Raw genomic sequence first — 26927 nt, 5'->3', positions numbered from 1 at the left:
TAACTCAACATTGTCTATGTAGACCATTGTTTTAGTTAAATACATCCTAATTGTGTTGAGAAAAATCATCTTAAGAGACCTGCAAAAACATCTCTTCTCGAAAAATATCAAAAAGAGACTTTATTTTACTGGTTGTATGAGTGAAAAAACTAATATCTACACAATACAGAGAAAGTTACTGACAAAACTCATTAAAAAAGCCATAAATAATTCAAAACTGTGTTGCTAAAAATGACTGAATAAATTCGTACAAAATGATTTTAATTATAAAAATATATCTGAAACATCGTACAATAAATAATAATGATTTTCAATCTAATTAGTACAATAGTATGTATAGAAGTTTAAACGAGTAATTCAGTATTTAGAGCAGGAATTGCAGCATCTGTTCCTGAAACTGCGGTATCTACATCTCCTTTTAGATGCCAACCTTCTACAATAGGTACGTTTGTCAATACAGGCAGCATCCTCTGAAAGAACAACGAGAAGGAAAAATACAAAAAAAGTGCTATATTTAAAAAAGCTAGCCGACGCAGTAAATTATTCTTCTTCTTAGTTCTAAGTTTCTACATTTCTTTTAAGAAAATAATTCATGGCACGCAATTACAAATTTGCGACACATTTATTTTCGAACGCCAATACGTTATCAGTATTGGCCAATCGGGAAACAGAATTGCGATCAGGTGACTTGCGTTTCCGTAGAAGTGCGTCCTTAAGGTCAAATGGTGGAAAGCGAAATTTTACCGACTGTGTCGAAAAAACATTTTAAATATCGATAGGAAAAGTCAAGAAAAAGGCAAAGAAATTATAAACATCCGAAAAGATAGGATGCCAACATAAACTATATGTCAAATATTTAAATAGAAATTGCAAGTTTCTCCAAGATACTTGATAGCTCAACCTTTATTATAATAGTCTTGTAGTAATATCTTTTCTCTGTCAAAGTTATGTGATTTAATGCAATTCTTAATAATAATGGTTTTATAATTGAATATTTTTAATGGTTTTATATATATATGTGTGTGTGTGTGTGTGTGTGTGTGTGTGTGTGTGTGTGTGTTACAATTTATATGACGATATTTCAAAGGGGTAACATAAAGAAAATATTTAAAGTTTGAATGTTAGAATGATGTTTTGTGCAAAGTAAACCAGGACAAATGAATAAGATAAAAAGGAACAGCGAGAAAATACAAACACTGAAAGCTTAGAATGAACCCTACTGCATACGAGAAATTGGGAATTAGTGGATAACTATCAAACTGTTCAGGTTACGTCAAGTGTTACGCTGACTGGCTGCAGAATAATGGCTTGACGTTACGTATACAGACATACCTATTTACCATCTTCTAATTTGAATATTTTTATATTAGGTGATACCGATTTACCTACATTCTGTCTACTTGTTTAAATAGTTGATATTACGTGATACTGATTTGTCTATTAGCCAGTGTAATATTTTACAAGGGAAAACAAACCGTAAAAATGACTTACCTACTAGACAGTCCTCTAGTTTACATGGTTGTACATTTTTCGGTTTATAGCCAAAACATAAATAATCATCACCAATGGTAGTAGGGTCAGCACATGTAACATCACGTTTCTGTTTACCAGTCCCACACGTGACAGAACACTGCAAAACGAAGACAAAATATTTCCTTTTTGCTTCATATATATATATATATATATATATATATATATACACACACACACACAAACGTCTCAGAATGTGACGACTCTATTCTTCGCTACACTGCTCCATCGGATCAAATTGATTCAGGGAAGATTATGTAAACTTATAGAAGGGTCTAAAAATTCTGTAAAAACTGTCAAATTTGCTATGCCGTACCGCTGTGACATCTATGGCAACATCGCCTGCACAAAGTCCAGCCTTCTAGACCGCTCGGCCAATACGAGGAGGAATGAACCGACCGGCGAAAGCTATATTTGTATATAACCTAAATATATATATATGTATGTATATGTATGTATGTATGTATGTATTTTTCTATCAAAATCGTTCTGAACTGTCATTAGGTTGTCTGGTCTTAAAACATCAATTGTATATCTTAAATTGAGAAAAACCGAGATTTAGTTTTAGAAATATATGTTTGATTGTTTAAGTTTCAACTTGCTTTTTAATATAGTTTTTTTTTAAACACACCATGATGTGTTAATTTACAAATACATATTAATATAAGACACTTGGTATTCTGTATTTTAACAAAAAATACCTCTGACCATCCACCAGCTATCCATTCCTGTATGCATGGTTGTCTGTTGCACTCTTTGATGACAAACGGCATTGGTATTTCTGAACAAAATTCATATCTAACAAACTCAGTTGACCCATCTCCTGAAACTTTATCGCAATAATGCATCTGATACATAATTCCACTATCTCCGCACTTTGCAGTGCAGTTAGTCCAAAATGGCGCCGCCGTCCATTTATACGACACGCATGGCACTCTATTACATGGTCGTGTCTCACCAACTGCGACAAGATCGTCACACATATGAATATTAACGTCTTCTATTGTTCCATTTGGCATTACCTCTTGACAAATTGACTTTTGTGCCTGTATACCTATTTTTCCACATGTCGCAGTGCACTCTTCCCATTCAGTGGTATAGCTTAGACGAAATATGCTATATTCACAGGGAGGTCCACTACAATCTCTTCTACTAACAGGCGGTTGCAAGTCATCACACATCAATAATTTATCTTCTCGTACAGTTCCATTTGAGTATATCCTAGCACAATAATGCTCTCTAGTCTGGAAACCAAAATCCCCACAAATAACGCTACAGTCCCCCCAGTCTTTATACATCCATTCGAACGATTCAGTAACACAGCTTTCCTGATTACACGGTTTCGGTATATTTTCTGGACGCAGCTCCATATCACATTTACTTACGTCAACTATATCCGAAAACCCATGGGAATCTTTTTGTTCGCAGAAAAATGCAGGAAACTGCACACCATCGTTTCCGCATGTTTTTGTGCAAGGCGTCCATTCGTTATTAAATGCCCATTGATACCACTTTTGGTAACAGGGTTCAAGTCGACATGGTCTTGTGATATTAGGTTTCTTGTTTCTATCACAGAACGACTCAGCAGCAGACTCACCGTGCTCTCCATCCGTTATGTAGGTACAGTTAAAAAGTTCAAACTGATAACCTTCAATACCACAGGTAATGGGACATTCCGTCCATTCATCTGTAGATTCCCATTTGTAAATCCCGCATTTACGTTCATTACAGGGCCTTGTATAGTTTGGTTCTGCAGTTTTATCACATAATAAAGACTCAACAACTTCATATTCGGTCTCCGATATTTCTTTTTGACATGTATACTCCTGTTTTTGTATTCCTTGTCCACATGTAACTGAACATTCCGTCCAGGTTAATTCCATAGCCCATACGAATCTGAAAATAAAAAAAAAAAAAATTGTTGAAGAGAGTACCTATTAACAAAAAGAAATATAAACCATCTTTTTCTTCTCGGTTTGAACACTGAATGATGCATATCTAAATTCAAATGAATGTTGATTCATTTATCCAAACCCTTTTTTTTGCCCATTGATTTCTTTTCCCTTATATCACCATCTTTTGTTTTGGCATTACAGTATTTTCGCTTTTCTTTTTTTTTTGTTTTGAAACATGTAAATCGTCATCGTAAAATGGAGTTTTCTGAACATGCTATCATATTATTTGTGATATTGATTCAATGGCAAGCTCTTTTACTTCCCAACATCGCCTCGGTATAAGTGTATGGTGCTGATTTTGACCACCTATTGTATAGTTACATTCAAAGAAGCATGATATCATTTTTTTTTATGGAAACTCCATTTTGGGGGTCATGTGAAGTTATTTCAACTTCGAATTAGCTATTTCCTCACCCTTCTGTAGCACAAGGCTTCCTCTTACATTCAACTGGGTTACCAGTTCCATTACCGACAAAGCGACAATTTCTATCTTCGACGACTTCGTCTAGATCTTTATCTTTACATTTGTTAACGATGTGTTGTGTTCCTACTCAATAATAGAAAACAGTGTCGGTAAAGTATCGTGATAAGTCTTAATTATGAAAAATGCACGATCTGAAATCAAGACCTCACATTAAACGCTTCATATGTTTAGTAGTAAAATCACCAACACGGTTGAAAATTCGAAGACACTGTATGAAGGAACAATTACAATTGTCTTAAATATCGTTGAATAAGTCTTTAAATGATAGAAACCATTCAAGAAAACGAATTAGGCATATGGTAATTAGGAGGATTGCATAAGAATTTGATAAAAACTAACGATGGTTCTATGAACTGAGAAATCGATTTGGCACTAGCTAAAGAAGGTTTCATTATTTTTAAAGACCAAACCATTGAAACGCTTGTGTGATTTTTTTTTCACTACAAAAGATGTAGCTGCGATAAACTGATTTTAAAAAAATCCGTCTGGAAAAATCATGTTCATTTTTCATTTAGATTTCTGACACATATTGTTACATCATTGTCAGATTTATTAGGAATAGTAAAAGTCTTTATCAGAATAGGAATAAACCCATCAGGAAAAACACCCAACCAAACAGTGAAAAACCTTTGTAGTTACCTTTCCCACAGGTAACTGAACAGTCTGTCCAGTGATCGAAGACCCATTCATATTTGTTCTTCTCAAAAGTAAAGTCGTCATTCTTCACGTTATACTCATAGTTAATTATGAGTTCTTGGTATTTATTCTGGGGCATTATCTGAAAATGAAAGAAACAATTCTTTTTTTTTTTTGGACGAAATACAAACGCATGTATTATACATCCTCGTAATTGCTAATAATAACTGATGTATTAATTTTAGTTCTGATATGTTGTGCTCAAAGCTCTTTAGACACACGACCAACATTTCGTGGAACATATAGGCTGCATTTATTCAAATATGTGGATAATAATCCGGCTAGAATCGAAATAAATCATGGAAACCCCATTTTATCGTTGTTTTTCCATCGCTATCGCTCGAGTGAAATAATGTAACATAAATGGCCAGCCCATGGTAAAACAATGATAAAATGAAGCTTCTGTAATTTATTTCTTAATTCAAGAAAACAACTTTGGTGTTAACGACTTAATTTAGTTGACTCTTTTATAACACTAAACTGACGATGTTATAACTTGTAAATTCAACATATGTAACAGTTACCATGATTTCAATTGGTCTCCTTAACGGACCTTTTGACTTGAGTGTTTCACGATTCCAGTTGCCATCGTATTCAAACCATGCACCATTGATAACCATTTTCTTAGAACGACCTTTACGTCTGCCTCCATTTAAATAATATGTTCCATAGGATGGATCTCTTATTGCTGTAATACAAAATATTTCACTTTTTCTGTTTATTTGGTATAATTTTTTTAGAACTGGAGAGGCATCACAAATTCAACTCTAGTTTATCGACAAATACTTTTGTAACACTAATGTTGCGATACATATTAAGGCATTCTAAATTATTACACTTGTTTGATACCATTATATTCCCATCTCTCTTTCTCCGCATTGAGACTTTAATAAGATTAACGTTTTGAATAAATATTCTATCTTTATCGTTTATTTCTAAATACTACTCATAAAGTAAGCAATACTCTTTCGTAAATAAATTGTTATGTACGTCATTACCTTTCGATAAATATGGCCTCAACTTCAAATCAATTTCCTTCTGACTACATACAAACCTGTGTATCTAGAAAAATTTCAAGACATATATATATAGTCTTTATATGAAAAAGTTACATCAAGTTTATGTAAAATTATATCAAAAACTGACCTGACTTTTGCAGGTTTATTTTTTTTCAATTCTGTAGAGTGTAAAAATAAAAAAAAAACATCTGAGATTCACTTGATATGGTACACTCATTTACCCAGTTTAAATCACCTATTGATCAGCATGTTAATGTGAATAGAGTGTGCCTTTAATAAAAAGGGAACATCTCGAAACATTATCCAAACTTAGTTCATTTCCGCCCTCCTTGCAAAATCAATATAATTAAAACAATTGCCAGGCCAGTTTTTTTATATAATTTTACAGTTATGCATATCTAGAGGATGCTATGCCTCCAGATATACAGGTTTGTCTGTAGTCAGAGAAAAATTAGTTGTTAAATTGACGCCATATTTGTGGAAAGGTAATGATGAACCTTAAACCAAACATTGCTTTAAATATTTTCTAAACTTTCGTTTGAAATAGTAGCACATACTTACCTAGGTAATGTGTTGTCGACTGACTCTCAATAATTTCAATTCCTCTGGATTCAGCAGGAAGGACTAAAATTCGTTCATATGGCGGTGGCCCTAAAATTGTACAAATGTCCGTTTTAATTTTCAACTATTGTTACCCGTGCCTCGCATTGGCATCTTAAAAATGAATTAATTCATTGGTGCTTTAAGTGTAACTACCTATGGTAAAATGATCTACGGTCCTAATGATAGTATAAAATAAATACAAGTTATACTCTTAAAAACTATCTATTTTGTGTGAGTAGGAAAGGAATGTCAATATATGATGTACAGATGTATTTTACCAGTAAAGTTGTGCGAAATAATAAATTTAAAGACAAAGGACAAAGTATTTATCACGTACACTTTTTGTAATTGAATTTACGCTTGTAGTTTCCGTTCACAAGTTTACAATCCGATCCATTACCACCACAAACACCACATTTATCAAGCTCAATTGATGAGTCTCTAATGCCGTCACATCCTACTTTCTGAAACAAAAGCAACATATTTCAGCTTTCCTCGTCTGAAAATTTGCGACAAATATTTTTATGCAAAATAACAGTATGAACTTATCTTTTATCAATTAAAATAACTTTTGTTGGTGAGTGTATACCTTTGTATAACCCTATACCTTTGTCGTTTAGTAAAAGAAAAATAATAAGTTTGGTGATAAGAATGTTTGGTTAAAGGCAGAAGTTTTCAAACTGCAAGCTCTAAATTTCAGTTTTAAACCCTCACCCAACATTGGCCTTTAACACATATATTGTTTGGTTCATCATAGGTACATGAAGTTCCATCTTCAAGTGGCATGTCATCAAATGTCATAACTTTACCTGTGTCATTTGACACGCAATTCAGTTTGCATTGGTCTGATTCTTGTAGAAAAAAGATTTACATGCAACATGTTAATACATTTTATAAATAAAATTGCATGAGCATTTAATTGTTGTTTAAAATATAATCGTTTAACATATATTTGAAAATTTAAGTTAAAATCAAATGTTTGCTGTCGTATTACAATCAAAGTACCCATCTTCATTTATTACTGTACCAATTTTGTTTAAAATGAAGTATTTTACTTTGTCGTAAATCTTATAAAATATATAGTAAATTTAGAAATCCTATGTTTTTTTTAATCAGTTACAAGCTCATCAGTAAATTCAATTGTTTGTCAGTGTGTTTCTAATACATATATTTTTTTGTGTAAAAAATAATTTTTAATTTTGGTCTACCCTCTTCTTTCTGATATGGAAGCCATGTGTGAGATCTTCCTCTGATAGGAATACCATTTAAGACAGCACATTGAAGAAATCGTAAATCAGTATATTCTGTGCAATTCTTCTGTAAGGAAAAAAAACAAACACTGGTTTTAGGGGAAAAAAGAACAAAGTAACCATACAAAGCCTAGCGAAACGAGCATACCTTTAGACCAAAATTAACTGCTGTGAAAGTACTATTGTTCATGTTGTACCAATTTTCATTGTTTTCGTTGGTAGGCCAAACGAAATTTGGTTCTCAACGAAAAGGAGAATCTTATTGATGTGTATTCTGAAAACCTAAAAAATTCAAGAATCCACAAACTTCCATTTCTACCCTAATCCATGAATATTGGTATCTACAAATTAAAGTACTTTCTCAGTAACAATTTCCCATGTCCTACACTATACATTTTAAATGCCAATGCTTTACATGGTTGCTTTTACTCTTCCTTTTACTGCTTTCAGTCCTTAACCTAAGGCACGCCTGCTTCTGCATGACACTAGTGTAAGATGCTTCTGATTCATCGTTATAGCTAGTGTTAGATAATACCGACGCATCGTTATCACCAGTGTAAGATGATTCTTATACATTCTATGTCATTCCTAGTGAAAGATGATTCTGGCACGTGGTTATTATCAGTGTAAGATGATTCTCATACATACTTTAACATCACTGGCGATATATTATTATAATTCGTCGACATCAACAGTGTAAGATTATACCGGTACAATATCATCACTAATATAAGAGGATTTTCATACGTCGGTATCACTCTTGTTAGAGAATTCTAGGCCATCTTTATCACTTATTTAAGGTGATTTTGATACATCGCTATCAAGCATAATAAAGGGAACCAAGATTCCAGCGGAAATAAAAAAAAATGTAATCCAGGGACAGAGACCAGACATCGAAAACAAACACGACAAAATACATAAAGAGTATTTCTAGGGAACAGTAACAAAGTAAAAGAGCAACTCGGGCTCCACTTATAACTAGGAGCATGGACTCGGTGCACCGGATGGTAAGCGTCTTCTGTTTTTTCTAGAAACACCCGCCGTGTTGCTCACAAAAAGTCAAGTCCGGGGTAGACGAAAGAGGAAAGGAAAACCATGACGCGTTGAACAAATCAGTTTTCATGGTGCAGATGGATACACCATGACGATCCACGAGTTCATAGTGACGACCATAAAACTTCTGTAGTGATGACTTCAATCTTGTAGCAACCTAACCCTGTTCCAGAAGCCCAATTGTAAGAAGTCTAGCGCGATACAAAAAGTCTGCGTAGTTCGGCAGGCTCTGGCATAACGTATGAGTTGTGATATGAAAACGCTATACGCAGGTGCTGAAGGGATGTTGCCACAGATGAAAGGAAAGTTGACAATTCACAATGAAAATTCATCATGTTTGTCGTAAAGTTTGGTCAGTAGTTTTCCTTTCATCGATCTCGAAGTGTAGATCAAGATATGAAGCTGACTTCGTACTGTCTGGAGCATCCTTTATCTCAACTTCTTTGGGGGTAGATGCGACATTTCAAATCCCTGGAACTAGGATTGCTTAATGATAGTACGTCATCTATATAGCGGAAACTGAGATTAAAATATTTAGCTAAATGATGTTCCTTCTTTCGGATCAGATCAGCGATAAAGTCAGCCTCATAAGACCGAAGGAATAGGTCAGCAAGTAGAGGAGCAAAATTTGTTCCCATTGGAATGCCGACCGTTTGTTGAAAATCGCGTTCACCACACTGGACAAATATGTTGTCGATTAAAATTTCCAGCATTTTGAGAATATCTTCTGTATATTTGGAAGATGATTTGGAATTATTTTTTACAAAGTATGAGGAATCTCCACTAAGAACTATATATTTGTATCTAGGTGTACCATCTTTTTGGAGAAACAACGATGCATAATGCTTTTGAATCGGGATTGTAACTGGGTATGGGGAATAGAAGTATACAGTGTTGACAAATCATAGGTTTTAATGCTATTATATACTGATAATAATCATGAATTGAGGGTCTTCAAAAGATCTTTCGAATTTTTCAGGATCCAATTTAAATTAATACCACTACGGGTGTAACAAGTGTTATGGTAAGACTGTTAGTAAATTCGGATACATTGTTATTGATAATATACAATTCTGATAGTTCATCGCTATCATTAGTGTGAGAGGATTCGGGTACGTCGTTATCACTAGTGTAAGAGTATTCAGACACATCATTATCACTAGTGTAGAGGATTATGATACATTGTTATCACTAGTGCAGAGGATTATGGTACATTGTTATCACTAGTGCAGAGAATTATGGTACATTGTTGTCATTAGTGCAGAGGATTCGGGTACGTCACTATCACTAGTGTACGATGATTCTGACACTTCGTAGTCTTTTGTGTAGATGATAATGGTATATTATTAGCACTAGTGTATGATTTTTCTGATTCATTCATGGTTATACAATGCTGCTTGAATATGACCAAAAAAAATAACAGTTACTGTTTTAATAGTAATTATAAACAAACGTACCCCAGTCGTACATGTATAAATATCACTGTCTTCTCCAACACAAGTTTTACCACCATAAGCAGGTCTGAAAACAGTTTCAATAATAATCTATAAAAACATAAGATTTTACATTAGAAGTTTATAGTATATTCAAAAATAGCTCACAATTCAAATGTTAAATGACCTCAGATATAAATGTATTCTTTTAAAGTTGCCATCATAAAAAAAATATGTTCTTTGGCTGGTTCCAATTCTTTTATGATTATATGCTAAACATATATGAAGAAGAAAACAATAACTTATTATTCATAGTTGGATATAAAAATTATTGAAAAAATACCTTTACATTTTCATTTTAGACTTTCTTTTGTGAACTTTATTCCAATTTGAGTAATGATCTGTTCTTTTATTTTATAATGTTTCATTGTGATAATTATTCAAAGCGTAATACTTTGGATTTTCACATTTCCTGATCCTCGTCTTAATTCCAACATTACATTCTGTAGAACACGACGACCAAGGACCCCATTCACCCCAACTTCCATCTACGGCTTTATGGTGACCATGATATACACACCTCCCGTCAAAACACCAATACTAGGATAAGGAATGATTACTTTTATTTACATATGTAAGCAAACAAAAACATATATATTTTTTTTCTAAGATATTGATGTAGTTTTTAACAATAAAAAATTTTCTGTAATTCAAAAATACTATGAATATGATTTTACTTTTGTAAAATGAAGTATTATAAAACAGTTTTATCCTTATCTTTCTTTATATTGATGATAGAAATGTACAACATTGATAAACTCTATGTTTCACTTATGTTGAATTCTTCCACAATTTATGTAGTAGAGTAGTCTTTCTTCGACTATACAAAAAAAACTGAACTTACGCGCCCTGATCTACATGGTGTACCATTCAATGGTCTTCCTCGTTTAGTTTTGCATAGTCTTTGATTGTATCTCTCAGCACACCATAATGATGAGCATAAATCTCCAGTATACTGCAATGTCAATAATTCATTTTGTTTAACTGACTTGAAATGTATTTTTTTTGTCGTTTTGGAGTAGAATATATTACCAATGAACTGGCACTATTGACCAAAGCGTATATACAGTAACTAAAATCATACATACCAAGTACAAAAGCAAATAAGCAACTCGGACTCCACTAAAAACTGGGAGCATGGATCAGGTGCACCGGTAGAATAAGCGTCCTCTGCTTTTCTAGAAACACCCGCCGAGTTGCCCATAAAAATTCAAGTCCGCGGTAGACAAAAGAGGAAAATAAAACCATGATCCGTTGAATAAATCAGTTTTCATGCTGCAGATGGATACACCATAACGATCCACGAGTTCATGGTGACGACCATAGAACTTCTGTAGTGATGACTTCAATCTTGTAGCAACATAACCCTGTTCCAGAAGCCTATTTGTTATAGAGTTCTAGTGCAATACAAAAAGTCTGCGTAGTTTCGGCAAGCTCTGGCATAACGTATGAGTTGTGACATGAACACTCCATACGGAGGTGCTGAAGGGATGTTGCCACAGATGAAAGGAAAGTTGACAATTATGAATGAAAAGTCATCACGTTTGTCGTAAAGTTTGGTCAATAGTTATCCTTTACCATCGATTTCTAAGTGTAGGTCAAGATATGAGGCTGACTTCACAGTGTCTGTAGTATCCTTTATCTCAAGTTCTTTGGGGTAGATGCGATGTATCAAATCCCCGAAATTAGGATTGTTTAAAGATAGTACGTCATCTATATAGCGGAAACTGAGATTGAAAGATCTAGCCAAACGATATTCTTTATTTCTGATCAGATCAGCTATAAAGTCAGCCTCATAAGAGTGAAGGAATAGGTCAGCAAGTAAAGGAGCACAATTTGTTCCCATTGGAATGCCGACCGTTTGTTGAAAAACACGTCCACCACACTGTACAAATATGTTGTCGATTAAAATTCCAGCATTTTGTAAACATCTTCCTCTGTATATTTGGAAGATGATTTTGAATTATTTCTTATGAAGGAATCTCTACCAAGAACTATAATAAATCAGAAATTGAAATATCGACGACTTTGCTAACTAGGGTAGTCCTTTGTTTCAAGAAATCAATTGACCAAACATAATCAAACACTTTAAAAAAATATTTAAATAGTTTATAGCTACTGATTGTTTAAAATAATAAAAAAAAATAATGACACCAAACCAACAATGAACTTGATAGTATGTCCAAAGCACATATCATCTTATGAACGATATTTAATTTAAATTGGAATGTATAACAACTCATAAAAACTACTATCCTAATTAACTTACAGATCTGCAAGAAATGTGATTTTCTCCGAACTCATATCGGCATTGCTCATCCATTGTAAACGGCTTACCTAAGGGATCCGAAACCCCTTTCGTTGGATCTTTCAAAGGATTGTTATTTAGACAGGTTAAATACCTAAAAAATAAGTGTAGTACATCATATGTATAAACCTGAGTATAGACTGTCGAAATCATGGTTAATGCCCTTGAATCCATGTGATATGTATTTTTGTAGTATTTTATGAACAGTCTATAATGAGATAAACAACAGTCTTAAAAATAACGTGACTTCATGTCAACATTGTGTTTGATAAGTCTGAATTCGAATTTGGTCGTTTGTTTTAATATTTGTTTTTCTTTGTTATTGTTTTGTTTTTGTTTTCGTGTTTTTTTGTTTTTTGTTTTGTTTTTTGTTTTTGTTTCTTTTGTTTTTTGTTTGTTTGTTTGTTTGTTTACTTTGTTTTTGTTTTATTTGTTTTAATTGTTTTTCTTTATTTGGGATTTTTTGGTATACACAGTTTTGATATATGTAAACAAAAATCCTTGTTACCTGATTCAGATGTATCAATAACACATTGTAAATGTTTAATATTCTTAAATGTTGTTTAAAATCTTACAAGAGACCAACTATAGCTTTAAAGGAAGTTCATTTACTTACAGGTAATTGACGTCCAAACATTTCTTCATTATATTAGGTAAATAAGTTTTCACAGAAATTCGAAAGCTTGTAAAATCGAATAGAAATGAAAACTACAAAGAAGATCAAAGAATAATTTAAATGTTCTTTTCAACTTAAGAAAAACAATCATTCGATACTTACGGTAGAACCTTCTTGATTCTAGTATTAGTACAATGAGACCACCAATGATTTTGAAGTGTAGATTGGACCATTGAAGCCATCATACTATACTGGTATTCTCTTCCATAACACTCGTTCCCGTGACCGTCATGGTATACACCTAGTCTAAATATACATTAAATAGTAGTATATAGCTTTTAATAGCCAATTTTCATGTAATGAAATTAGGCATTAAAATTAGAAACTAGCATCCTATTATACTGACTGTTCACATTAACAATCAATTCATTTGTATTCATGTTGGCCAATATTCTTTCGATTGTTGGATCTCCAATGTCTCAATTTGATCAAGTTATATACGTTAATCACTTATTGTATGTTATTTGTTATTTCTGATTGTTTTCATGATCATGATTTCGTTTCCACTACAATAGGATAACCAGTATTGTTTTAGTGGATGACATAACAGCAAAATAATGGCAATTTTAATGTTCTTCTTTAAAGATATTACATTATGTATCTAGGCTAAAAAGAAATGTTAAAACATACACATGTGCTATTTCATGAGCAATGATAAACGCTGAAGTAAATCCTTCATCCTTTATGACGGCACAACTTCTTGCTGGATTGCACATTCCTGTTATTGGAGCATAACCTGTAAACATAGTCTTTTTGAAATTAGACAACTAATTAGAAGCCTTAATCATAGGAATATTTACTACTCCCGTATAAACTTCACAAATTTTTATGTCAAGAGCAACTCATTGAACTTCCTTCGCATAGTATAATATTGTGCGTGTTAGGACCTTTTTCAAAGCATAATAAATAACCTTGCATTTGAAGAAACTTTGTGAGGTTTTACCTGACATATACATGAACATCTCGTCAAGTAATTAGATTTATTGTGACCAAGCAGAATTATATTGGCGCTTACAAAAATATATAAACTAACAATTATTATTTACGAGACAATTATCTTGTTTAGACATATTATAGATTATATTAAGGCACTTAACTCTAGATATGTACATCTACAGGGTATTGGGATATTGTTAAGCTTACGTTACATGCGAGTATATTTTCCAGACATAAAAGAATGAGTTCCCTACTGGTGTTTCAGTTATTTTAAGGCCTTTATGGTTTGTGATATAAAGTTACTTTTACTCTATTCACTTTTTCTTGTGAGTGCAATAAATCCTGTTCCTGGAATAGTGTCATAAATACACATAAAATAACATAGGCCTTATTTGGCAAAGGTATATTTATATTGATGAACTATTTCATCAGTTATCACCGTTAACTACTCAAGGAACTCATTCATGTCCATTGACTAAGGGCTACATTTTGGTCGTATAGTTACCTCGAATTGACCTTCTCCGAATTACTGTTGTGGGAAAGAATACATATTTTTCTTCTTTATATTAGTAATATTTGATAGTTATCGAAGTGAAACCCAAAACAATGTGGCAACAATACCATTATTATTACTTCTTCGAGAAATTTAGTTCGATTTAATATTTCAAATTTCTCCACTTTTATTACGTGAAAAGGAACAAAACAGGCACTCGAACAATTTGATCACTGAAAAAATCAGGCAGAAAAAAAGGCATCCATTTGTATTAAATATATTAAATATATTAAGTCTTTCGTGAAGGTGAAAAGTTTTCTAAAACTATAAGCCATAAACATAAATAATTTGCAAAAATCTCTACAAACGAAAGCAATTCTATACATTACACTCGGGTATACTATTCATTTAGTTATATAATATTTTGTAGTTAATCATACCTGCTGGACCAATGAGGTTCCTTGTCAACATAACAGCAACATCATGTTTGGACCCTCTAGCATACTGGGGATTTCTGAGTACCCACTGACAGAACCTGTCTACGGTAGATCTGGCTTCGTTTTTAACTATAATAGATTTCTCCTAGCAAATAGAAAAAGGATAAAAAAAAACGTTTATTCTTTAAGTGTGATATATCAACTGTTTGAATAACTATAGTATATAACGCTTTAGTTTTAACATATTTACTTTGTCAAGCTACCTGCACGTCTGATCTATGTTCTATCTAAAAGAGAGGTAGTGCGCGTACACATCTTCTTTTTGCATTTAAAGATACTTAAGGTTACACCAATTTACAGGATTAAAAAGAAGGAAAATACGATTTGCACTTTTATTTTGTTTGTCGGTGGGTTTGTGGTGTATAACCTTTTTTGCACGCATCGTAGTTATATATAATACATCATAGCAAATTATATAATCAACATTTGTCTATATTTTTTTCTTTAAAAAATAAGTGCTTTCGTGGTTTAATCAAAGAGAGAATTCGGTTGAAACATAAATTAAGTGCTTTACAAGGCACTGACTTGTTTCATTAAAATGTAATTGAGTATACAGTGTGTTGTCGTCATAATTTCTGTGTACAAATTCAGTATTGCCTTTTAACTCATACGTTAATTTAAAAATCCTACTCTGCGATAATGGCATAATACCCGGATGAACAATTTCTTTCCCCATTTCCATTGTGACTTACTTGAAAGATTTTTACAAAAAGCAAATATTAAACTCGGAGTCAATATTACGGTTAGAACTTTTATAGAATTATATCCATTTACAATGCAGCAAATTCATTTTCCTCATTAGAACTCAGACAAAATATTCAAAACATAAAATGCCTTACTATTGAAGTCGAGCAATATTTCGAAAGCAGTGTGTTGCATCACCTATAAGTATGTAGAGTACCCGAGCGTACGAAAAATATCATCAATAGCCGATGCTAATCTGATTTAAACAATAATAAAACTTTGACATCCTTCTTTTTTATACCTTAATGTAGGTCAAGTTAAGAGTCGACTTTCCTAGGTCTGGGTTCTGATACATACCTTCCAAGCTTATATAAAAACTGTAAATTCGATATTACTCTGTAAATAATTAAATTGGTGGCTAATGATATCAACCATAAAATAAAGTATATGATTTATAATTAAGCACGATCTACGTAAAAACAATTGGGAACTTACGTCAGAACTGTCCATCATAATAATATTACTGGTCAGCACTTCTATATCAGAATCTAAAGTGTCATGTTTATATATCTTGTTAACCTATAAATTCAAAATAAAAATTATTCCAAGGGTCTAAAAAAGTTGGGCAATTCCTCCGTTATAGCATAAACGTTTTCGTGAATGTACTTTCTTTTTTTTATTTATGTCATTGTTTATTCTGGAGTTTTGTTTTTGACTTTGAACATTGTACAATTTAGACAATTTTAACATTCATTTCACCCTTGTTTGAGTTACAATATATTAAGTTCGCTGGAATTCTACTTACTATATTCATAACTGTCATCACGTATGTTTCTATTTTTGATTTTCCAATGAAATTAGCAGCCGATTTATCAATAGCAATTAGGACCTCAATGTACTTCGTCTGGCCGGATATGTCTCTTTTACGTCTCGTTCTGTTTTTAGTCGAATGCTTGTATTCCCCTGAAAATTTATAAACTACTACTTAATTTGAATCCATACATAATCATGTTTTTATTCTGCTTGTGATTATTACGGCAGATAAAAGAAATAAACTATTAGGTATTTATTTGCATAAAAGTATTATATACTGTATATTTTCTATAATTTGTGAAACAAAAACACATATAGCTGAAGTACAGAAATGAATTTTACCATTGATTTTAGAGAAGGCGGTTCTTGGCAAAAACAATCCTTTTGTACGGACACCTACCTTTGTAGAGGACAACGTTTTTATCTTATTTTTCGAAATAAATGCCAATTATTTTGTTACTCATCTCATAACGATTCTTCTCTATATAAGATACTTTCTTACAGGGAAATCATTTTTTTCATAATGATGATAATTTATATTTGCTTTCAGTTAAAATGTATTGGTCGTTGTTTTCTTAGCTTGTGTTTTTTTATCGTTGAGTTCCAGAAGACGAAAAGTGGTTATCATCCTTTCTTACATTTTCGATGGCTGTGTTCTGTTATATTTCTGCGTTTTATTGACGAATTTCAGTGTTCATTTGAATATTTAAATCGTGGTTTTCATAGATTCGTGTTAAAAAGATTAGGTAATGTATCAATAAGATTTCATAAATATGGCATATGTATGGAATATATTTTTATGAGTATTTGAAACTCGAAAATTAGTTTTCAAATTATTCGTTGTTTGACCATGTTAAGCAGGTAGATTCGATTATAATGAAAAAAGGTTGTGTAGAAACACATGTTGGGTAAATTTGTCATATCAATTACAACGTTGCAAATTTCAGATAAATCACAAAAAGAGACACTTCTATGTCATGAAAAATTCATGTGTTCAAGATATAAATTATTTCTGAATACTTCTGACCTCGTACATCATTGTGTTTACCCTTTGTTAATATGTGGTTCTGTGGGATTTGTTATTATCAGTATTATGAGTAACAAAAGCACATATAATGATGATTTATTTTTCATTTAGATTCGAGGACAACGACCTGATCTCAACCGTCTGCAACTCACAGTTTAGGATGTTATTCTCTTCCTACCACGGTAAAATTGTTTAAAAGGTTTACGTACGAGCATGAAAGTAATGCTTAATCAATGAAATTGTCGATGTATTAGTCACTTTTTATTTGGGAACTAATTGCGTTGACAAATTAGAATGTGCTCATTAACTCATTGTTTTCAAGTTTTCTTTCTTCGTTCTCTATAGCGTCACAAAACAATTCTCTCATTAACTCGTTATATTACCCTTCACATTTATACTATACAAAAATACATTACAATGGGCTTATTAACTCTTTTTGTATCGTTTCATGCCACGTTGTGCATACCTGTTTTTCTACAAGATGTCAATCTATGTAAACCTGTTCTGGAATATTCATCGTTTAGACTCTCAACTACGAATTCGTAATTACTTGTAGAAACATATCCATTCTGAAGAAAGAGCAGAAAGAGCGAGATTTATTATGTAACAAGTTGTCAAACACCTAAAAAATGTATACCCTGTGAAACCAATAAATTTCCCATTGAGAATTGTTTCGCTAACGTTATTAAGTGCTTCATCATTCTATTTCTATTACTAAAAATAACAAATTTTAATCAAGTCTATGGGTCTTTATGTATTATATATTTTGGGGTTTTTTTTTTTGCATTTCCTTCTATATAATATCAATGCTTCATATCACAACTCATACGTTATGCCAGAGCTTGCCGAAACTACGCAGACTTTTTGTATCACGCTAGAATTCTAACAAATAGGCTTCTGGAACAAGATTGAAGTCATCACTACAAAAGTTTTATGGCCGTTATCATGAACTCGTGGATAGTTACGGTGTATCCATCTGCGCCATGAAAACTGATTTGTTCAACGTGTCTTAGTTTTCCTTTCCTCTTTCGTCTACCTCGGACTTGACACTTTTTATGAGCAACTTGGCGGGTCCATGCTCCCAGTTGTTAATGGAGTCCGAGTTGCTCATGTTCTTTGTTGTGTGTGTCTGTTTCCCATGTCTGGTCTTTGTCCCTGGATCACATTCTTTTGATTACCGCTATAACCTTGGTTCCCCTTATTACTCTTTCGATATCATACAGTTTCAGTTTCAGAAAAAACATCCAAATTAATGCTGATTTATTCATAAAATATTATATTGTAAATTTTTATAGAAATATTAGTAATTTGATTTTCCATAACGTCTTTGAAATGTATGGTTAGTTGTGCAGGTTAATGATTAATTTCTATGGAATAATCAAAGACTGAAGTCCTCAAAGTCGCTAATTGTCAAATATTCACTGCCTCTGATTTTGGCTTAATTTGAACATCCGAAATGGCACGAATGCGATATGTTCTAAAATCGGGTGACTTCCGCTAGAATCTTGGTTCCCTCGATATGATTACTCTTTCGTAACCGTGATGACCCGAATGATTTCGATCAATACAACTGGTTACCACGAATCAGATTAAACAGCTGGCAATGGCTATGTATAAATATCGGGGCCCTGATAATGTATATGACCTATATAGGGAACCTCGATATAATTACATAACTTCAATGCTAACCGATCATTTCATCCTTTAATGTAAACTTCCCGTTCTCATACGAGCAGAAAACACAAATAAACATGTGTATGATATTTTTAAAAGAGGTAAATTTTAGCGATATTTGGGTCGCTAATGATATTGACCAGGGAACCAGATTAGGAACCTATATAGTCTTATAACAAACCCTGTGCCTGAATCGGAAACTGGGTAATGTTTAATGCTAACCGACCATTTCATGTAAACTTCCCATTCTCATACAAGCAAGAGATACACGTAGAACACACATGTATGAAGCAAGAACTATGATGCTATGACGGTAAATATCTGCATCATAACGTGGAGTAGTACTATGTATTTATGCAAAACATATGCGAATATAAAAAGTACTGAAATTACGAATGCAAGAGGTTGCTTCCAATATTAGCGACTTAAAAATGGTTTCAATACATTTTGTATAAAATAAAATGGTCAGCATGCAAAATACAAGAAGATATTTTACTCACATAATTTTTGAAATTGTAATGTGGAGACGGTTGAATTAATCAAAGTTTAAACAAATCTCTTTCTTCAATTAACAAACTTAGTGCCCTAAGTTGAATCACAATAATTTAAGGAACCTAAATGTGAAATATTTTTTCTATGATCACATTAGCGTATGAGTTTAATTATGGAGCCTGGACTAGGTCGTCGTTATGAGGTTACTCCATTCAAAATAGGGCTTTCCTATAGTTGCTATAGTATGTATCAAGCAAAGACTGGTCTTATATTTATAACAGCTGTTCCCCTTCAAATAGAGTACAGTACACATAATACATGTATATTACAAGTACATGTATATAATACTTTTGACCTACATTAATTCCATTAATGTACCTATAATTTATTCTTACCAGTCCATCAGAAATAGAAAGTGCGACTAAACTTTCTTTGTCACCAAGTACCGTACCCTGGTAGGATTGTGTATTGTACAATTGAGATGCTATGGTTACATTGTCCTCATTCCATTCTAAACTAGCGGTCTGTGGGCTTAGGACCGATCTTTGCAAGTCTAATATATGTATACCATCCTTCCATTTAAAGGAAATGTACATTTCAGAAAGAAACAATTCTGAATCCTGATTAAAGTCTCTTTTGAATTGTCCCTCTCTATCTGATATGTATGGAATTATCACAGAGTTTTGTTCGACTAAACATTTGGATCGTACATATCCTGTAAAAACAAATATGAAACATTAGTCGGAACTATAATCAAATAGCTTATAACATGCATCCAATCAAAACCTTTTATTATAAAAATGCTACTGTTGTTAATTTATTCTAACTTTACTTAAATGGTCGCAAAATGGCATAATTATTGATGTTTAAAAGCTGAAGGAAAGTAAAGTACAAAAAAAAACAATTAAATATTCATATTACAGCATTACAGTTATATCGTCCATTTTGTCAGGATACCCATTTCTTCCGTTTTTGCCGTTTTTCTATGACAGACAGCCGCCACTTACAGACGGGTGAACGTCATGGGTAAAATAGCCAATCGGAATACTCAAAGTAAAAGTAGTCAATTAAAGTTCGGATGGTTAATGAATAAATTAATCAAACTCCACATCTTTGTCTGACAATGTATGTTAATATGTTCGAATTATACAAAAACATAGCATTACTTACTATAGGATATAACAGAATTTTTCGGGGTGATTACTCTAAATCGCACGTGGTTATTTGGCGCCCACTAATACAATACATATTTTATGCAAATTACTCATTGTCCTTTATTGTCCGTTATTCCCCAGTTTTTGAATGTAAAACGGAAGAAATACGTTCTTACACTCGTCATCTGTTGAATTTCTGGGATTTCTTCCACTCATGTGAGAAAAATCTTTTTGTCTTTTCATTCGTCCCGCTACACTCCGCTCGTCAAAAGATGGAATTTCTCACACTGGTGGAATAAATCCCAGATGTTCAAGAGAGACTCGTGTAAGAACCTTGTATCGTAACGTATAAATAATACCTATACATATGTACAAATGGAAAAATAATGTTCAAAAAAGTGTAAAATGATTGAATTAAACATTCAGTAGCGATATTTACTCAATGCTTCTTTATTTTCATTAAAAAGTGATACTGCAAATTTAATGAAGTTGTTAGAGATGATTTGTTTGGTAAATATAATAAAAGTAGATAAAGAGACATTTAGTTTTTATGGAATTCAGTTATCGCCTTGAAATTTATTCGGTGCCATGAAAATATTTTAAAACTTCAGCTGTCAACATATATCTTAAAATTTGGTAATCCTAGTTCAGTGTTTAATTTTTAATCTTTATTTGTTACATGAACTAACTTTTACGACGTTCATTTTTCAGTCTAGACGTGTAATAAATATCCAAAAGACAGGTTTACTCAAGGCTTATTTTATACTGGCACAGAAACCTTGTTTCTAGATAACTTTATAACACCCCACAGTTACACTGGTTTGATCTGACATGCTTTTATAATTAGCAGGGAGTAATTCATTCTTAAAGGTTAAAGGTTAGAAATGAAATCAGTGCTTAAGCTTACCATAACACGTGGAAAATATAGCCAGACTCTGAAATGAAAAAAAATAAATTTAAAAAAATGATTTCGAGATATCTAAAATGTTTTAAAAGGGATAATTTAGAAACAAAATGTTGATAATCGTATTCAGCTGAAACAAAGACCAAACGACATAAGAACTCACGCACTATAAATGTGATATAAAACAAAATATAGGTAAGGACCACCAAACATACAAGTTAATTTTTTTATTAATCTCTTATTGGGAAGGAAATAGAGTGTATTACCAGGAATTCATTCAATAAAGATTTATATTAAAGATGCATCTTTTATTGAATCGAAAACAAAGGATTGAGACTGTGTAATTTTCTATTGCCGTTGAGAAGTTGGTCTGTCGAAAAGAACTACAGACACACACAGTCCTATATTATTCTAAAACCACACAGCTTTCCTTTGCAAGCTACAATTTTTAATTGACATTTCGTCATATATAGTCTAATGTTTAATTCGTATATAAACAAAACAGTAATAAAACATAATGTTTTTTTTAAATCAGCAAAATTCTGTATCTACTAACTTACCTGGATCAAAATAAACATCGTTTCTCCTGTCTTTGGCAGTCAAGATTTTGTTATACTAGGTAGGCATCCAAGATACAATTTTTTACAGCTCTTTTATTCGTTTCGTTCATTACATTTTATCAAAATAATAGAGGTCAATTAAGCACATCAGCCTCGTCTCGGCGCGAACAGTTCAAAATCTGCTGATTGCAGTAGATTTGAAACGCATGCACACGTAGACAATGTTTACGATGAAATGTTTGTTCCCTGTCAAAAATCATGGGTGAACTTCACAGACTTATATTACGTCTGCAAAAAGTGCAGTGCTTGACTCAGAGGTAAGAAAAATACGAGTTTGTTGTTATCGTCAACAATCTAGATATTTGTGGCTTACCAAAACATATTGATACAGATGTTCTTAGCTTAATATGATTACTGTAATAAATATTAATTAAACAGACATTCTTTAAGCAATTATATAATTTTGCATCACAAGATTCTGCTATTCAGATGTTCTTTGAAACATAAAATGTGATGGTTCAAAGGTATTAAACTAGTTCTGGAGTAAAAATTAATTATCGGTCGCTGACGTCAAGCTCTGAAATGAACTCAATGAATTTTAGACAATACAAAAGCACTGATGGTCTTTTTATGTGCTGTTATTTAGTGCTGTTGGTAGAATACAGTCACGTGTATTCACGTAATGGTGCAGTAAGAAAAACAAACAGTTTTGTCAAGAACATTATTTTGTCCTTACGTTGGTCTGTTATTTGGCATAAAGCTTTAAAGTCTTTATTAAACCTATCGCAGTATCATTTTTCAAGTTTTCGTCATAGGTGATAGCAAGTTTAGTATTTCAGAACTACCTTAAAGCTAGTTTACAATTTAAAAAAAAACTAAGTTTAAAACTAAAAAATAAATAGAAAAATGCATTTCAATTCATAAACTCTGAAAACGGATACATAATATATTATTTGGCATAATTAACGAAACGTAATAAATTAACTCGGATAACTTACATAACTAAGAAATGGTTGTATTCGACATTTTGCTCGTTTGTTGGCATTTTCTGATGGAAGAAAAACTACGACTTTTAAAATTACTCAACTGTTTCTCAAAAATCCCAGTGAAATGATCAAAGAAGGACCAGTTAGCACCTGTCCGACATACATACCCCCGTGCCACATGATATTCTAGTTTGTTATTTTTCATATCTGATTCATGTAAGAGTAATCAAGGGAACCAAGGTTATAGCGGTAATCAAAAGAATATAATCCAGGGACAAAGACCAGACATGGAAAACAGACATACACAACAAAGAACAAAAAGTAACTAAAATAATACATACAAAGTAAAAAGAGTAAATGAGCAACTCGGACTCCACTAAAAACTGGGAGCATGGACCAGGTGCACCGGTAGGGTAAGCGTCCTTTGTTTTTCTAGAAACACCCGCCGAGTTGCTCATAAAAAGTGTCAAGTGCGTGGTAGACGAAAGAGGAAAGGGAAACTTTGACACAAATCATTTTTCATGGTGCAAATGGATACACCATTACGATCCACGAATTCATGATGACCACAAAACTTCTATAATGATGACTTCAATCTTGTAGCTACATAACCCTGTTCCAGAAGCCTATTTGTTAGAGTTATAGCGCGATACAAAAAGTCTGCGTAGTTTCGGCAAGCTCTGGCATAACGTATGAGTTGTGATATGAACACTCCATACGGAGGTGCTGAAGGGATGTTGCCACAGATGAAAGGAAAATTGAAAATTCTGAATGAAATGTCATCATATTTGTCGTAAGGTTTGGTCAATAGTTTTCTTTACCATCGATTTCTAAGTGTAGGTCAAGATATGAGGCTGACTTCACAGTGTCTGTAGTATCCTTTATCTCCAGTTCTTTGGGGTAGATGCGATGTATCAAATCCCCGAAATTAGGATTGTTTAAAGATAATTCGTCATCTATGTAGCGGAAACTGAGATTAAAGGATCTAGCCAAACAATATTCTTTATTTCGGATCAGATCAGCTATAAAGTCAGCCTCATAAGAGTGAAGGAATAGGTCAGCAAGTAAAGGAGCGCAAGTTGTTCCAATTGGAATGCCGACCGTTTGTTGAAAAATACGTCCACCACACTGGACAAATATGTTGTCGATTAAAAATTCCAGCATTTTGTGGAAACCAATATCCATCATTTTGGATATTGGTTTCCACAGACTCTTTAAAGCAGTTTGTGTGAAAAGTCAAGATGAAGAAAAACGATCATTTCTTCCACTACCGTTTTTCAACAAAGGTATAGATGCAATTAATTTGGCTAACATCCTCCATCACAAAAACGTTACCAACAAATTCCCCCATATTTCAAAGATAAATCCATAACAATTATTTCATATTCCTATACTTCACCCATCGCATCCAAAATTTTCAATTATAAAAGGCTATTGCTGTCGAGGACTATGCAAGAAAATGGATAAAACGAGAACAAGAAGACATTGATTCTCTGTCAGAGTGGTTAAAGGCCGTGAGGTCTTTAATTTTGAAACGAATGAAAGTTTTAAGTAGGTCAATGAGTGCCAAGGCTACATCAGTTTTCAAAGACCCCGATGTAGCAAAAACATTGTCTACTATACATGACAAATATGATGTCGTACCAGCAGACAAAGCCCAAAACAACATTGTTTTTGTCTGCAAAACGTTAATATCCAATGTTTATTATCAGAGGTAGACGTAGAATAAAATAGCAGTGTTAAGACCTACACTGCTACCACTCTCTCCAAAGAAGAGATTGTGGAAAACCATAAATCTGTGCTATCCTCTTTTGGTATCTCTACCAAGGACGATGATTGTGATTTACCGTCTATGTACTGGATTCCTAAATTTCCCAAGAATCCATACAAACAACGTTTCATAGCTGGATCTGCAAAATGTACCACCAAACCTCTTTCAAAACTTTTAACTTCTATGCTCATAGGTTTTAATGCTATTATATTCAGATAATAGTCTTGAACTGATTGTCTCCAAAAGATCTTTCGAATTTTTCAGGATCCACATTGAATTAATACCACTACGGGAGTAACAAGTGTTGTGGTAGGACTGCAGACCCTCTTTGACAGTTGTGAGTATAGACGTTAAAAGTAAGTAAAAAAAGTTAAAAATAAGTTGTAAGTATCACTAATCTTTCGGGGACAAGAAATAAACTTATTGACAAAAAAGTAGTTGGTTCATCATACTTGTAAACTTAACATGTATACCTATATATCGCAAACATGGGACGTGGCATATTTATTTAATACGGCGAATATACAGGAAGTAAAGTTTTATAAACCAGATGCTATTACACAAATAAAAAATTAAAATTTACAGGGGTTTAATTTATCATAATAACCAAATCAATATTAGTTAACCGATGTCAATATTCTTTTTCCGACAAATTTGAGGTGATGTGGTCGGATATGAGCAGTTATGAAAATAGCACATTAAAAATACCTGAAAGCATTTCAGCCAAGTGATTAACCACAGTATTTTTCTCTATTAGTAACTAAAACCTATATGTTAAATTGTGTTATGTTGTACCCAGTAGCCCCACTTACCATGTCAATGACTTGAATGTTTTCAAACATTGCTATCGTACCTTAACCTTTATTGTGTCTGCTTTTTTTATTTTTTTATTTTATTTATTTATTTATTTATTTATTTTTTGATTAAGCTGTACTTTTTGCTTTCTGTACATATATCTTGTTTTGGGAAAGTGTTTATCGAGATGTTTGGCCAAAACAAAGCAAATAACAAAGGTCGGACGTGTTTTTTTTTCTGGTTGGCTTAAAACAGGAAAGTGGCACCGTGTGACTCTACAATGCAACTTAGGTGTATATATGATTGTTCCCGAGTTATATACACTGTAGTCAGACTAGTCATAATGCAATTAACAGCAATGCTGTTATTAATTGAATTACCGAGGATTGCATTACTTGTGTGTTTTTGTTAAAACTTTTCGTCATACTATTTTAATTTAAGGAATGAAAAACTTTTATCAAAGGGAGATAATTCAATAAATTGTCAAAAACTCAATATCAACATCAAAGTAGGCCTTTCCTGATGAGACAATCAATGATTATCTTAATACGATCCTGTTGCTTGCCCTTCTACTAGAGAAACACGTGTAACCTTAAATGGAGTAGTGATTTCTTTATCATTATATTAGATTTATATAATTTTAATTTTCCTTTTTTATGTCTAAAAGATTCATATCTAAATACTAAACGTTTTGTTATTGTTTTTTGTTTTTGTTTTGTTATTGTTTTTGTTTTACTGCGGACGTCACAGTACCAAACCATATTATACAAAATAACTGGGTTTAACAGATACTCCCGACCAAAAAACTTGTTTCAGATCAAATAAATTATACTGAAAATGTGTTAAGAACATTCATGATGTTTGCAGTATACATATATTACAGAAAACATAAAAAGTGCGATGTAAAATCGAAGTAAAATCGAAGGCAACAAACAAGTTATTTTTATATATAAGGGTATTTTCAAAACCAGGAAAACAGATATATATATGATTTTTATTCACTTCTTAAAACTATGAAACACGTATAAAACCAAAATAAATACAAATAACTTAACCGCAGAGAGTAAACAGAAG

At 32.7% G+C, this 26927-nt stretch overlaps 1 protein-coding gene across 2 annotated transcripts; it reads right to left on the bottom strand.

Moving 5' to 3' along the window:
* Positions 1-244: 244 nt before the first annotated feature.
* On the bottom strand, positions 245-22552 carry LOC148618893 (A disintegrin and metalloproteinase with thrombospondin motifs 2-like). 2 transcript variants are annotated; one of them, XM_088578243.1, is made up of 23 exons: positions 22302-22552; positions 21745-21772; positions 20079-20398; positions 17984-18086; positions 16483-16640; positions 16173-16256; positions 14937-15078; positions 13698-13803; positions 13170-13313; positions 12353-12485; positions 10928-11038; positions 10478-10623; positions 10048-10111; positions 7496-7604; positions 7002-7138; positions 6625-6751; positions 6246-6335; positions 5190-5353; positions 4609-4747; positions 3900-4035; positions 2232-3426; positions 1492-1630; positions 245-470 (listed from the first exon to the last, which is right to left on the bottom strand). In XM_088578243.1, the coding sequence occupies exons 1-23, from the start codon at positions 22317-22319 to the stop codon at positions 358-360; spliced, it is 3906 nt and encodes a 1301-aa protein (XP_088434369.1). In that variant the 5' UTR covers positions 22320-22552; the 3' UTR covers positions 245-357. The 2 variants fall into 2 exon arrangements, with proteins under 2 accessions (XP_088434369.1, XP_088434370.1); XM_088578244.1 differs by having other exon boundaries at positions 3900-4032.
* Positions 22553-26927: the final 4375 nt, after the last annotated feature.

The sequence above is a fragment of the Perna viridis genome, chromosome 4, assembly GCF_037379345.1.
Source record: "Perna viridis isolate PV_CMFRI_1.1 ecotype Kerala chromosome 4, ASM3737934v1, whole genome shotgun sequence".
Lineage (NCBI taxonomy): Eukaryota > Metazoa > Mollusca > Bivalvia > Mytilida > Mytilidae > Perna > Perna viridis.
Note: the sequence above shows the minus strand (reverse complement) of the source record. Positions and strands in the feature narration are given on the sequence as shown.